Source organism: Python bivittatus, unplaced genomic scaffold (genome assembly GCF_059951505.1).
Source record: "Python bivittatus isolate LINGU-HERP-01145 unplaced genomic scaffold, Pbiv_v1 ctg000810_np1212, whole genome shotgun sequence".
In the NCBI taxonomy this organism is placed as follows: Eukaryota; Metazoa; Chordata; class Lepidosauria; order Squamata; family Pythonidae; genus Python; species Python bivittatus.
Window position 1 is genome coordinate 4,120,139 of NW_028277111.1, and position 14,349 is coordinate 4,134,487.

The 14,349-nt window shown below is 47.2% G+C and overlaps 1 protein-coding gene across 1 annotated transcript; it reads right to left on the minus strand.

Annotated features, from left to right (window-relative positions):
- Positions 1–129: 129 nt before the first annotated feature.
- LOC103061303 (uncharacterized) lies at positions 130–13,467 on the minus strand. The gene is given in 6 exon segments (XM_025175533.2): positions 130–3,962; positions 3,964–4,000; positions 4,002–5,586; positions 5,883–6,009; positions 7,136–7,246; positions 12,611–13,467. Coding segments are annotated over 6 exon segments (2,418 nt in total). The 5' UTR covers positions 13,028–13,467; the 3' UTR covers positions 130–3,821.
- Between the last annotated feature and the right edge of the window lie 882 nt (positions 13,468–14,349).

Consider the following 14,349-nt stretch of genomic DNA (forward strand, 5'->3'; position numbering starts at 1 on the left):
GGAAAGTGCCAGAAGACTGGAGAAGAATTAATCTTCCAGTCTTTAACACAGGGAAAGAAGTGGAGCCATGAAACTACAGATCAATCAATCAATCAATCAATGATTTATCTGATGGCCTGATTCAAACAGCACCATTTTCTCAGCAATAACATGAAAGTAGTTTGCTACTGCTGTGTTCAGATGTATTTTTTTCAACATCCCAGTCTAGCCTTGTTTTGCCCCAGCAAAGTGTGAGTAGGTTCAGGCAATGAACACACAAATGGGGTAAAACCTGAATAATTTATTGAGCAAAGCAAAACAATAACTGCTTTTAACTGCACAGTGTAATGTAGACAAGAAGATAGCCACAGACAAGGCAACAAAACAAGTAGTAGCTATATTCAGGGGAGGAACGCATGAGGAAAAGAATAGAGAGGCAAAGATGGACTCTTACATCCTTCAGCTTCATTCTGTCCTCCTCAGACAGCACTACGGGACTTCAGTCTTGGTGTCTCCTATCCCATCTCTAACCCGGGCAGACCCTGCTTATCTAGACAAGGTTGACCAGGTGTCAGAAATTAACCAATCCCACTGTAATCCCACCTAAGGTATTACAGGAGCCCAGTTAGTCTGCCTATCCATCCAGAATCTTCCACGTTGAATTTTAGTACTGTAGATCCCTCTTTTGAATTCTTGCTTTATCAGAGAAGGATAACTTATTTATTATCAGGGAGGGAACCAGACTGAGGCATAATCCCCTTAAAGGCTTTATCCCAAGTGGATCCTTTGGTGGTAAGCTCTTTGTCGTCAAAAACTTTTTCCACACTCCAGGCATGTATATGGTCTCTCCCCTGTATGGATACTTGCACTCCAAGACCCCTGCCACCCTGCACTCTATCACCCCAACTGACCTTCGCTGACTTCTTACTCCCGCTGCTGCTGAGGCGTGCCTGTCCTGGCCCTTCGTGCCAAGAAGCCCCTTTGCGCTGCACTGCTGGACCGGGCTCAGCTGGGCTTCTGAGGTCTTCCAAAGCATCACAAGAACGGGGCATGCCTGACATTCTCCATTCCATCACAAGAACAGGGCATGCTATTTGGAGAATGGCATTTGTGCCCCATTCTTGTGATGCTTTGGAAGACCTCAGAAACCCAGCCCCAGCCCCAGCCCAACCCAGCAGTGTGACACAAAGGGGCTTCATGGCATAAAGGGTCAGGCCAGGCATACTTTGTCAGCAGTGGGAGCAAGGCAACGGCGAAAGTCAGCTGGGGTGGTGGAGCACAGGGGCGGCAGGGGTCTCAGAGTGCAGGGTGGCGAGGGTGACCGTGGCTAGGACTGGGCTGGGGCAGCTGTTTCCAGGGGTGGCTGCAACTTTGCACTGTGCCTCAGGGGCTTCTTTCAGCCCCAGCCATGGTGCATGAAGAAGCTCCTGAACCGCAGCTGACAAGCAGCCCCAGAGCCACACGGTTCTGGGGCTGTTTGCAGCCCCACAAGACAGGGTGCAGGAGGCCAAAAGGGCAGAGATGGGGGAGAGAGAGATGGGTGGGGAGAGTTGAAGTGCCCCTGCGGTTGTAAGCGTGGGCGGGTTGCCAAGCACCTGAATTTTGATCACGTGACCTTAAGGGCACTGCAAGGGCCATAACTTTGAGTACTAGCCATAAGTCCCTTCATTCAGCACTACTGTAACTTCAAACAATCACTGAATGAATGGTTGTTAAGTCGAGGACTATCTGTACATGCAAAAACTAACCTATTCAGAAACTAAACAATAGGGAGCATATTCTGGACTCTTTGAATGTTGTAAGTGTTGAAGAAACAAGTCTTGATGGGAAAGAAGATGCAACATATTCTATGGGTATCTGTCTTTTCTCATGTCTAACAAAACAAAGCCTTTATCACACATCAGTGTCTTCCATTGTTTAATTCCTTTCTGATGCATCACATATACCAAATGTATATATCATTTGTTTCTGTACCCTATATAAAGACTTGACACCCCCCCTTTATTTATTTAATTTATTGTTAAATTTGTCCTTGCCCATCTCCCCCCAATGGGGAACTCTGGGCAGCTTACAACTCAATAAAAACAATAGATATACAATTCAAAACCGATACACAGAGTTACAAAAATTAATGGGAAAAGTCCAGGAGGCCGATGGTTCTAGGTAGCAACGCCAGGCCTCTAAAGGGCTAGTCAACCCCACACCTGATGACTTCCCTCCTTAATAAATGCCTTTCACTTTGCCTGAAGTACTTATGATTCATGCTGTTCAGGGGGGGCACAAAAGCCACTTTACAAAGCTAGTATCTCTCTCCCAAATTCAGGGATCAAGTTTTTATCAGCTCCACACCAATTCAGGTGCCTGAGTTTTAAAGGCAACACAGCCTAGATATTTGGCCTTGGATATCAGCCAAATAGTAAACACATCTGACCCTGATTGTTTTTTTCAGATTGGGAAAGGTTTGAAGGGAATGCAATAATTCAGGTGGTGGTCAGATGGGATTCATGACCACCTAAAGCAACTGAGTTATCTCCAGTGGGAGGTAAAACATCTTCTGTCTACCTCCCACTGGAAAAACCTTCCCCAATGAATGAAATTTAGAGCAACGCAGGGCCTTACCCAGAGTGGCCATATTCCTTGAAACCTCCAGCATGACTTCCCTGCACAAGACCCTCTGGCCAGAATTCAGTAGCACCCACTCCATTTTAGTCTAATCTCACATGTTACAGGAACCCAGCTAGTGGGTCTGTCCATCCCAAATCTTCCACTCTCAATTCTAGTGAATCCCCCAATTAGGTTGGGCGCAGACCATGTATCGGGGTGGAAAAATGGCCACGGACCACGTGTCAGGGGCGGAAAAATGGCCACGGATCATGTGTCGGGCGGAAAAATGGCCGCGGACCACGTGTCGGGTGGAAAAATGGCCGCGGACCACGTGTCGAGCGGAAAAAGGCCGCGGACCATGTGTCGGGCAGAAAAATGGCCACGGATCACGTGTCGGGCAGAAAAATGGCCGCGGACCACGTGTCACGGGCGGGAAAATGGCTGTGGACCGTGTCACGGGCGGGAAAATGGCCGCGTATCCGGTTCGTACCCCGAGGCGGAGTTCGCACATTGAGGTAAATTTTTGCGGCCGGAGCTGGTCGTAACCCAAAAAGTTAGTTAACAGAAGCGTTCGTAACCCGAGGTTCCACTGTATTTCAATGCAACAAATGGACAAACCCAGCTTGGAGGTGAGTTTCTGGTTCAGGTGGTTGTGGAACCCCTCAAAATTGGATTGAGAAAACTGGGAAGACAGCTGCATGGAAAAGAAAGGAGGAGAAACAAGGAGATGGGGCCCAAAAGGAAGTAAATAAGAAAGAAGACAGGAAAGTCTCCTTTACAGTCCTTTTTTGGAGTTTTCTGAGCTTGCACGATTGTGTTTTCTACAGATGTTTTGCCTTGTGTTCCAGCAAGACTTGCTCAGCACAACAGTTTAGACAAGGGTATTGCATTGGTGTCTCCATAGTCTCTGTGCAATTTGAACTCTATGGGGCTGGTCGGTTAAGCTCAGACAACTGCAAAAAAGGTGTGTATAATGGACTTAGGCTACCATTATCCCCAGAGATCCTTAACATGTCCTTTCTCTTCCAATCTGAATTCCTGAACGTTTTCTCTGATCGATTGCCCAGGACAGAGGAAGCTCCCGGATGCTTTCAAGAAATCATGGAACAAATTTATTTATACAATTTATACAAACGAAAGATCTTTGCACGTTCCATGCAATAATAAGCTTCCTCCCGTGTCTGGATCTTTCAATGATGAATAAGTTGACTATTTCGAATGAAGCTCATTCCATGGATTTATATAGTTTTTCCTGTGTGCATCTTTTTATGAGAAATAAATGCACTATTCTCAATGAAGCTTGTTCCACATTCCAAGCATTTATATTTCTCTCTGGTGTGGATCACTTTATGAGAAGTAAAGGTGCTATAGTCATTAAAGTTTTTTTTCACACTCCATGCATTTATATGGACTCTCTCGTGTGGATCCTTTGATGGCGAGTAAGGTCTCTGTTGTCAATAAAGCTCTCTCCACACTCCATGCATTTATATGGTCCCTCCCCTGTGTGGATCCTTTTATGAGAATTAAGTTTTCCTTTCTGAGTAAAGCTCTTTCCACACTCCAGACATACATATGGCCTTTCCCCTGTATGGATACTTTTATGAGAATTAAGCTTTCCTTTCTCAGTAAAGCTCTTTCCACACTCCAGGCATTTATACGGTTTATCCCCTGCGTGGATCCTTTGATGACGAGTAAGGTCTTTGTTGCCAAAAAAGCTCTTTCCACACTCCAGGCATTTGTATAGTCTCTCGCCTGTGTGGATCCTTTGATGGGAAGTGAGTTCTCTATTCTCAATGAATCTCTTTCCACACTCCCTACAACTATAAGGTTTCTCCCCTGTGTGGATCCTCTGATGGCGAGTCAGGTAAGAGTTTCTACTGAAGCCCTTTCCACACACTGTGCATTTATAAGGTTTCTCCCCTGTGTGGATCCTTTCATGACAATTAAGGTGGTCTTTCTGAGTAAAGCTCTTTCCACACTCCATGCATTTATATGGTCTCTCCCCTGTGTGGATCCTTTTATGAGGATTAAGTCGTCCTTCCTCAGCAAAGCTCTTTCCACACTCTGTGCACTTATATGGTTTCTCCCCTGTGTGGATTCTTTCATGACGAGTAAGATGTCCTTTCTGAGTAAACCCCTTTCCACACTCCGTGCATTTATATGGACTCTCCCCAGTGTGGATCCTTTCATGATGACGAAAGGTGCTATAGTCATTAAAGATTTTTCCACATTCCATGCATTTATAAGGACTCTGCTCTGCCTGGACCATTTTGTGGCAAGTAAGGTCTCTGCTCTCAGTGAAATTCTTTCCACACTCTATGTATTTATATGGTCTCTCCCCTGTGTGGATCCTTCTATGAGAATTAAGTTGTCCTCTCTGAGCAAAGCTTTTTCCACATTCTGTGCATTTATATGGTTTCTCTCCTGTGTGGATTCGTTCATGATGAGTAAGATGTCCTTTCTGAGTAAACTGCTTTCCACACTCCATGCATTTATATGGTTTCTCACCTGTGTGGATCCTCTGATGGCGATTAAGATTACTCTTGCTACTGAAGCTCTTTCCACACTTCATGCATAGTTTCATTGTTCTGCTCAGATTGAAACCCTTCGCAAATTTTACAAAGGTATGTGGTTTGTGTTTCCCATACAGTTTCACAGGTAAAGCAAGAGAGAAGAAATGATTGATATATTTTCCATACTGTCTGTAGCCATACTCCTTTCCTTTAGTCTGACTTCTGCCATATTCACGTAAAACAAATTCATTTTTCTCTCTTTTCCTATATTTTCCCTTTCTCTTCCCTTTCTGATCTTGCTGGAATAGGAAGCCATGGCTTTCAACAGGGACAGAAATGGAGAACTTCTCCCCTCCATCTTCTGAGTGGCTTCTCTCTTGCCTTTTTGGATCCCGTTGATGGCCAAATGTAACTTCTTTAACTTCATGCTCTGCTGTTTGTAGTGGCATTAAGCTCACCTGATGGTCATTCTCATTCTCCCGGTCATCACCTGCTTAGATAAAAGAAATAGAAATTCCTGTTAGAATTTAGAACTGTTAAGGAGGGGGGGTCTCCCCCTCTCAAAAACATGCCCATTTGAGTTTGAGGTTTGGCACCAGCCATATGTCTGTCCAGCCACTTCCATGGAGCATCTATGGCATTTCTGAAAGCTATTGTGAACATTTCTGCCAAGGCTTAAGGAGAGATGACCACCCTAAGCCACTGAGTGCAGACATGTTCCCTGTTTACCTCCCACTGAAAAAACCTTCCCCAATGAATGGAGCCCAGAGCAATGCAGGGCCTTACCCAGAGCGGGCATATTCCTAGAAACCTCCAGCATGACTTCCCTGCACAAGGCCTTCTGGCCAGAATCCAGCAGCGCCCACTCCTCTTCCGTGAAGTCCACAGCCACCTCCTCAAAGGAACCAGAGCCCTAGAAAGAGAAAGATGATGTTTTTTAGCAGATAATCCCACAAAAGACTTGTACGTTCTCTCTTATTGCATGAAACAGAAAAAAGAGCTTTGCAAGGCACCAAACGGACATTTTCTTGCAGGGCAGGTTTATGTCTGGATGTCCACATAGTCCTTGTGCCTGTGAAGCCCCCCCCCCCCCGAGGCTGCTGCTGTAACTGCACGAAACATGACTGCATCCAACTTGTAGAATGGCAACACAGCCCCCTTGGGGAGCCTCCCACTGGCCCGGAATAACTCACCAAGTAGGTTTTGGGGAGCAGAATCCCCTGGTCTCACCTGCTTGGGGAGCAAATTCCAAATTCCTTAGAAAATACGACACACTCACTAGGAATTTCTTTCCCGGCCTCTTTCAAAATGTTGGCAATGGGCCTGGGAATCCCAAGTCACTTGACCAACAGTCTTACTCTGTTGCAGCCACTTAGCATTGACTCAGGAGTTTTTACATGGGAAATCTGTCCTTCATATATTCATTTTTAAATGGATATGCTTGGCCTGTCACTTGGCCTGGGGCAGAGAGGGAATACCTCAAGTGTGGGGATGGCTAGCCCCATAGAGGCCTGCTGTCTTCAGCCCCAGATTCTTCATCTTCTTGGACTCTTCCTTTCCTTCTTTTTTAGTAATGTTTTTAAAGTTTGATGTTTTATCTATTTATATGTATTTATGGTTTTAATGTTTTGTGTGAGTCGCCCAGTGTCCCCCATTGGGGGAAGATGGGCGGGGGAGAAATTTAATAAAAATAATAAATAAATATTTCTGAAGCAGTTTTTATCCTATCCCTATTGTTTCGATTCATGGGGTTCATTTTTTAGCTGGTTTTCAGCATTCTTCTGAAAAATATTAAGAAGGATTAAACTCTTTCAACAAATAAATTACATTCCCTAATATGAACCTCTCAGGTTGCCCTCTAAATTGTCACTTGTGTGTATCTCCAGAACAATCTTGAAAGTTGAAAGTGTGTGACCCAGTGGGTCATTCTGGGGGGACACCATCTTCAAATGCACACAGACTCAGCATTTGGTTGTAAAAGCAGCTCATGAACAGACAGAGCTTGAACTCTACGGCTCTCAGAAGAAACCTACACTTACCTGGCAAGGCGGCCCAAGTTGGATCCTCCTGAAAAGCAGCTCTTGAGAAGGACTCGATTGATCTCTTCCCTGGAGCTCTGCTGAGATCTCCCCCATGACCGGCTCCTGCACCTGAAAGAACAGTCTGGTTTATGATCCACTTTTGGCGGACCGTAACTGCGTTAGCTCACTTGCCTTACCTTTTGCCTCTCCATCTGTACTTCCCCAACCCAAGTCAAAGTGAGAGAACCTGGGGATTCTGCTCTTTACGTGGCTGTTATTTCTGGTAAATGCCTGCCATTTTTGTGAAACGCTTCATTGCCTCTTTTTATTTCTTTTCATTCTGATCAGGAGTTCCTTCTTTATGTTAGGTGTGGCCTTTCCTTTTTGTGGATGTACTTATCCCTGTTCTATCTCTTCCTCCTGGAGTACTTTCCTTGAGGCTCTTGAGAGGGACAGGACTGATCTCCCTTTTCTTTTGGTTTGGCTTCCCTTTTCCTCTTTTGGTGAACAGTTCAGGGACAGACCTTGGCATTAACAGCAAGATGCTTTTGTGTGGAAGACACACACCCTGAAAATATTTTGACTGCAATTAAATGGCAATTTGAACACTTCATTATTTCTCACCTCTTATTCCCAATCAAGTTTAAGTTTTAGTTATAAATGGTGTAAGGTTATTTTAAATATATATAAACTAAGAACTGAACTAGAGAGAATTTCTGTTCGAATGGAATGTAACCTCTTTGCAGATTTGCCCAGCAAACCACTTTTCCAAGTGATAGTGATGGATATTGAACTTCAAGAGCCCTCTTATGACAAATCTTAAGATTTAATACAGTGGGGCAAAAAAGTATTTAGTCAGCCACCAATTGTGCAAGTTCTCCCACTTAAAAAGATGAGAGAGGCCTGTAATTTTCATCATAGGTATACCTCAACTATGAGAGACAAAATGGGGGAAAAAATCCAGAAAATCACATTGTCTGATTTTTAAAGAATTTATTTGCAAATCATGGTGGAAAATAAGTATTTGGTCACCTACAAACAAGCAAGATGTCTGGCTCTCACAGACCTGTAACTACTTCTTTAAGAGGCTCCTCTGTCCTCCACTCGTTACCTGTAGTAATGGCACCTATTTGACCTTGTTATCAGTATAAAAGACACCTGTCCACAACCTCAAACAGTCACACTCCAAAGTCCACTATGGCCAAGACCAAAGAGCTGTCGAAGGACACCAGAAACAAAATTGTAGACCTGCACCAGGCTGGGAAGACTGAATCTGCAATAGGCAAGCAGCTTGGTGTGAAGAAATCAACTGTGGGAGCAATAATTAGAAAATGGAAGACATACAAGACCACTGATAATCTCCCTCAATCTGGGGCTCCACGCAAGATCTCACCCTGTGGGGTCAAAATGATCACAAGAACGGTGAGCAAAAATCCCAGAACCACACGGGGGGACCTAGTGAATGACCTGCAGGGAGCTGGCACCAAAGTAACAAAGGCTACCATCAGTAACACACTACGCCGCCAGGGACTCAAATCCTGCAGTGCCAGACGTGTTCCCCTGCTTAAGCCAGTACATGTCCGGGCCTGTCTGAAGTTTGCTAGAGAGCATTTGGATGATCCAGAAGAGGATTGGGGGAATGTCATATGGTCAGATGAAACCAAAGTAGAACGTTTTGGTCTAAACTCAACTCATCGTGTTTGGAGGAGAGAGAATGCTGAGTTGCATCCAAAGAACACCATACCTACTGTGAAGCATGGGGGTGGAAACATCATGCTTTGGGGCTGTTTTTCTGCAAAGGGACCAGGACGACTGATCCGTGTAAAGGAAAGAATGAATGGGGCCATCTATCGTGAGACTTTGAGTGAACACCTCCTTCCATCAGCAAGGGCATTGAAGATGAAACGTGGCTGGGTCTTTCAGCATGACAATGATCCCAAACACACCACCCGGGCAATGAAGGAGTGGCTTCATAAGAAGCATTTCAAGGTCCTGGAGTGGCCTAGCCAGTCTCCAGATCTCAACCCCATGGAAAACCTTTGGAGGGAGTTGAAAGTCTGTGTTGCCCAGCGACAGCCCCAAAACATCACTGCTCTAGAGGAGATCTGCATGGAGGAATGGGCCAAAATACCAGCAACAGTGTGTGAAAACCTTGTGAAGACTTACAGAAAACGTTTGACCTCTGTCATTGCCAACAAAGGATATATAACAAAGTATTGAGATGAACTTTTGATATTGACCAAATACTTATTTTCCACCATGATTTGCAAATAAATTCTTTAAAAATCAGACAATGTGATTTTCTGGATTTTTTCCCCCATTTTGTCTCTCATAGTTGAGGTATACCTATGATGAAAATTACAGGCCTCTCTCATCTTTTTAAGTGGGAGAACTTGCACAATTGGTGGCTGACTAAATACTTTTTTGCCCCACTGTATTTGTGGAGTTCCGCAGGAACGGTGCTCTCTCCTATTCAACATGTACATGAGACCGCTGGGTGAGCTCATCCATCGCTATGGGGTGAGGTATCATCAGTATGCTGATGATACCCAGTTGTACATCTCTGCTCCTGGCCATTTAAGCGATGCTGTGGATGTCTTATCCTGACGTCTGGAGGCTATGAGGGTCTGCATGGGGAATAACAGGCTTCAACTGAACCCTGGCAAGACTGGGTGGGTTGGGGTTTTGAGGCCTTCTGGTTCTGGAATCATACCATTGCTGGTACTGGATGGGGTTGCTCTTCCCCAAACGGACCCTGGGTGCAACCTCGGGGATCCTCCTGGACTCACCACTCCTGCTCAGTGAGCAGGTGGCAGATGTGGCTAAGAGGGCCTTTGCACAATTTAGTATTGTGTGCTAGTTGTGCCTGTTCCTGGGCCGAGTGGCCTTACTTATGGTCTCTCATGCCCTGGTCACCTCTTGGTTGGACTACTGTAATGCACTCTACATGGGGCTGTCTTTGAAGAGTATCTGGAAACTTCATCTGGTTCAGAAAGGGTGGTGCGGGCAGTTATGTATGTTTCTGGTAGAACACATGTTATACCTCTGCTTAGCGAGCTGCATTTATAACCAGTCTGTTTCCAGGTCCAATTCGAGGTGCTGGTGTTGATCTTTAAAGCCCTTCATGGCATGGGACTGGGTTGAGGGACTGCCTCTTCCCGATTTCATCTATCCCACTAGATCTAGTAGAGTAGGTATGTTACAGGTTCCATTGTCCAGGGAGCTACATCTAGCGGGCCCCAGGCGGTGGACCCTTTCTGCTGTGGCGCCCGCATTGTGGAACCTTCTCCACCCAGAGATGAGATTGGCCTCATCATGCCTTTTCAAAGGTCTGTCAATATCTGGTTATGTCAGCAGGCCTGGGGACCCCATGGGACAGGTGAACTAGTGAGATGGCTCTATTATTAACATCCCTTTGCCTATTATTTTTTTTTTCTGTTTTAGTTCTGTTTTTATAGTTTTTAAGGTTTTTAATAATTACTATATAATGTTTTATGCAATTATTGTATATATATTTGTTTTATTGGATCGTCCTATGCCGCCCAGAGTCACCTTTTGTGAGATGGGCGGCCATATACATTTAGTAAAATAAATAATAATAAAATGAATATACAATCCATTTCAACCCACGAGAACGTGTGGAGTGCAACAATATCCTAGGGTGGACTAAAACAATGACATGCCACAAACTGGGAGAAGATCAAACTATAATTGGTGGGTAGCAGTAATGAAAATCAGGATGTGAACTCCCATAACCAAGAATTGCCACCCAGAGGCAGACCCTTCCTGTATCTCGTTTGCAGAACATCATTCTGTGGCCTGATTGATAAAAACTGACAGGTCACAACGCAACAAGTTTAGGCAATAAAGTCAGGAACAAAGGGGAGTTAGGACAGCAAACTGTGTACTTGTGCTTAAAATATAAAGATGTATTAATCTGTTGCTTTCTCTCATGATCCTTTCTAGTGGGTACTCTGCTTAGAACCAAGGAGCTACAAGTCTTGTGCTAACTATCTACAGGTAGTCCTCACTTAATGATGGTAATTGGGACCAGAAACTCAGTCACTAAATGACATGGTCATAAACCGCGATGTCACATGACCACACTGCTTAGTGATGGCAGTTCCAGCACTCCCAGTTGCAGTCATTAAGCAAATCACTGTGGGTTCTTAAGTGAGGACAAGACAAAGACATTGCATTCTTTAAATCTCTCTAACGCTGGTGTATATTTTTGGTGTGGAATGTACTCATACCTCCACTCTGCCTGACAGGTTACGGGCCCAGAGTGAGGAGAGATTTATGATTCCAGAGAACAGGGAGATTTATGCTGTGGACTGTATGCCTGGATTTGTTTCCCTGCCTGTGTAACATCTGGTACAACATGCTTTTTTTGAAGTTTGGATTTTCTCTCTATTTTTTGTGTGTGTGCCTGCGAAGTGAAGCATGGCGACCACAATGGCAGTGAGCCTGCCTTTTGAGAGATTAAATCCTACTGACTTCTTGCTGGCTTCCCCATTGACATTGCTGGATGGAAGCTAACTGGGAAGGTCACAAATAACATGACTGCAGGATGCTGCTACGTAACTGTGACCTGGTCGCTAAGCGTTCAAATCGTGGTCATGTGACAGTGGGGACGCTGTGATGGCCACAACTAAAAGGAGCAGTTATAAGTCCTGCTTGTTCAGTGCTGTTATAACTTAACTGGTCTGTCTGGTTAAGCAAGGACTAGCTGTAATTATCAGACAATCTCTCTGCTTATATTAGTTGGGAAAGTCATGTAGGCTTGGGATCTGCACCTCCAATTTGTTGTGCTGAAACCAAGAAAAGTACTCAAGAGACACTTATATTCAAGCTGTGATTTGATAATGCGTTATATTGCATACTGTTGCTTTCTGTGGTGACTGTGCTCACTAGAGCCCAAAAAGTTGAAGAGGGGGAAAAAAGGGCTTTCAGTCTTTTTGCCTCCCAACATCAAACATACGTTTTCAAATCTGCAGTAAGTACTATTTGGTCCACCTAAATACAATTTTCACGGTTTACTTAATAACTTTTTTTCAAATCTTTTGTCCATTCTTTGTACTAATTAATAGTATACCTGTGCTTCCTTGTTTCCTGCTTCTTGCCAGAAAACATTTATCTAGGAGGAGAAATATATCTTTCCAATATTCTATTGGTTAACAGGTTCTGTTCATGAGAAAGAGGGTTGACTTCTCTTGATTAAGTTCAACACTAATGGTACCGACTAAGAGTTCTAAAACAACCAAACTGAGATGCGGTCACATTCTTTTGTGGAGTCCTTGGAGTTCTCTGAGCTTGGTTGTTTTCTTGCAAACATCTTGTTACCTGGCTAGGTAACGTCTTCAGTGCACTCATACAGAATATTGGGATTTCCAGAAAAGATTGCACAGGCATGTTCTTAATTTCTGTGATTTATTACACACTTTGCTAGACACTTCCTCACCCCTCGCAGCTCCCCGGACGAAATCCTCTCACCTGCCTCTCCCGCAGCTCCTCCTCGCCGGCGGCTTGGCTCAGCAGGAAGCCCTCGGCCAGGGCCACCGCCTGCGAGCAGGTCTCCGCCCCGCATTCCCCGACCCAGCGCTCCACCTCGGCGGGCAGCAGGGCCAGGAACTGCTCCAGCACCAGCAGGTCCAGCATCTCCGCCTTGCTGCTCCGCTCCGGCCGCAGCCACCGACGGCACAGCCGGTGCAGCTGGCTGCACGCCTCCCGGGGCCCGCGGGCCTCCTGGTAGCAGAAGCCGCGGAAGCGCCGGCGCTGCGCGTCCGGGCCGAGCCTCCCCTCGGGGAGGGCTTTCGGGCTGCCCCTTCCCCCGAAGGCCCCTCCGCGGCCGGCCTGGACGGCGGGAGGGCCCGCGGCCGCGCCCAGCCCCGAAGACCTCGGCGCCGCCATCCCGCTTCCGGCTCGTCTGCAGCTCCGGGGACCCTCCTCAGGCCCCGCGCGGCCCTGTCCGACTTTCAGCTCCGCGAGCAGAGCAAGCGCCTCGCCAGGCCCCGCAGAGCAGGCCGAGCCGAGCGCGTCCGAGGAGGGGGGAGCTGCCCCCACGCGCCGCTACTTCCTGCCGCCCGACCTCCATCGGGGCTCCAGCGACCGTCGGGGACCCGGGCCGGGGGCCGCAGCCGAGGCGCCTTCCCGGGCGGGACCTTTCCCGGATCCCTCGAAGCCCCCCAACCGCCTCCCCCGGTTTCCAGGAGGGGGAGGGGCTCCGCTGCCTCGGGGCTTCTGCGCCTGGGAAGAACAGCTGCCAGCCACTCCCCCCACAACTTCCCGCGCCCTCCGGCCTCCGAGAGGATCTGCCAGAGAGTGCTCCTTCCTAGAGAGGCAAAGCGCTGTGGCGACCTTCCTTTCCTGCCCGTGGCTAGAGAGCCTCCCCAGTGCAACCCACCGCCCCCCTCCTTTCTCCGCCTCCGCTTGGCAGAGGGTGCTTCTGCGCATGCTCCGTTCCTTGCAGAGGCTGAAAAGTCTTAGAGCTGCGGTGCTGGGGGAGCGTTTGTTCGGGGGGGGGGCGGAAAAGGGCGAGGTGGTCGGGGATGATGGGCACGGCGGAGGCCGAGCGGGGGCTGGAATGAGCAAAGCGGCCCGTTTCGGAAGCGCCAGGCCGGGCGAGGCTCTTCGAGGCAGGCGCCCTTCTCCGAGGGAATCCGAAGAGCCTCTGGGACACGTTTTCCCATCGCATCCTTGGGATGGAAGCTGGTTTAATTGTGGTTTCTGTGCCCCTGGGATTTCCCTTGGTCTGTCCCAGAATCCTCTTCGAAGTGTGTCGGCGTTTCTGGGACGGGTGGAAGAAGTGGGGGAGAGACTGGATCGAGGGAGCTGGAAGTGAGATAAATGGAGAGAAATGGCTGCGTTACCCAAACAAACCAGACATTGACCCCCTGGGCTGGGTCTGCCCCGTTAGCTGGATTAAATGTGGGGCTCAGTATTGCCGGCTGTGGTGGCTGGGGTTCAGATTCCGAAAAAAGGCTATATGGAAGGAGACGCCAGGAGGATCACTCTTCCTAAGAGGTGATCAAGTCCCAACACTTGCAAGGTCCAAGAGTTTCTTCCGCGAGACGCGGCGGGAAGCTGGAGGGGTGAGGAAGAAGTGCCATGGCCAGTGCTCCCAAAGCAGTTGCCGTTATGGGGCAGATCTGGTACCCCCTCACTCCTTCTGCACGCCCTAGCGATGCTCACCATGGACAGGAGAATATAATGAAAGGGCTTTAGCTAAATGC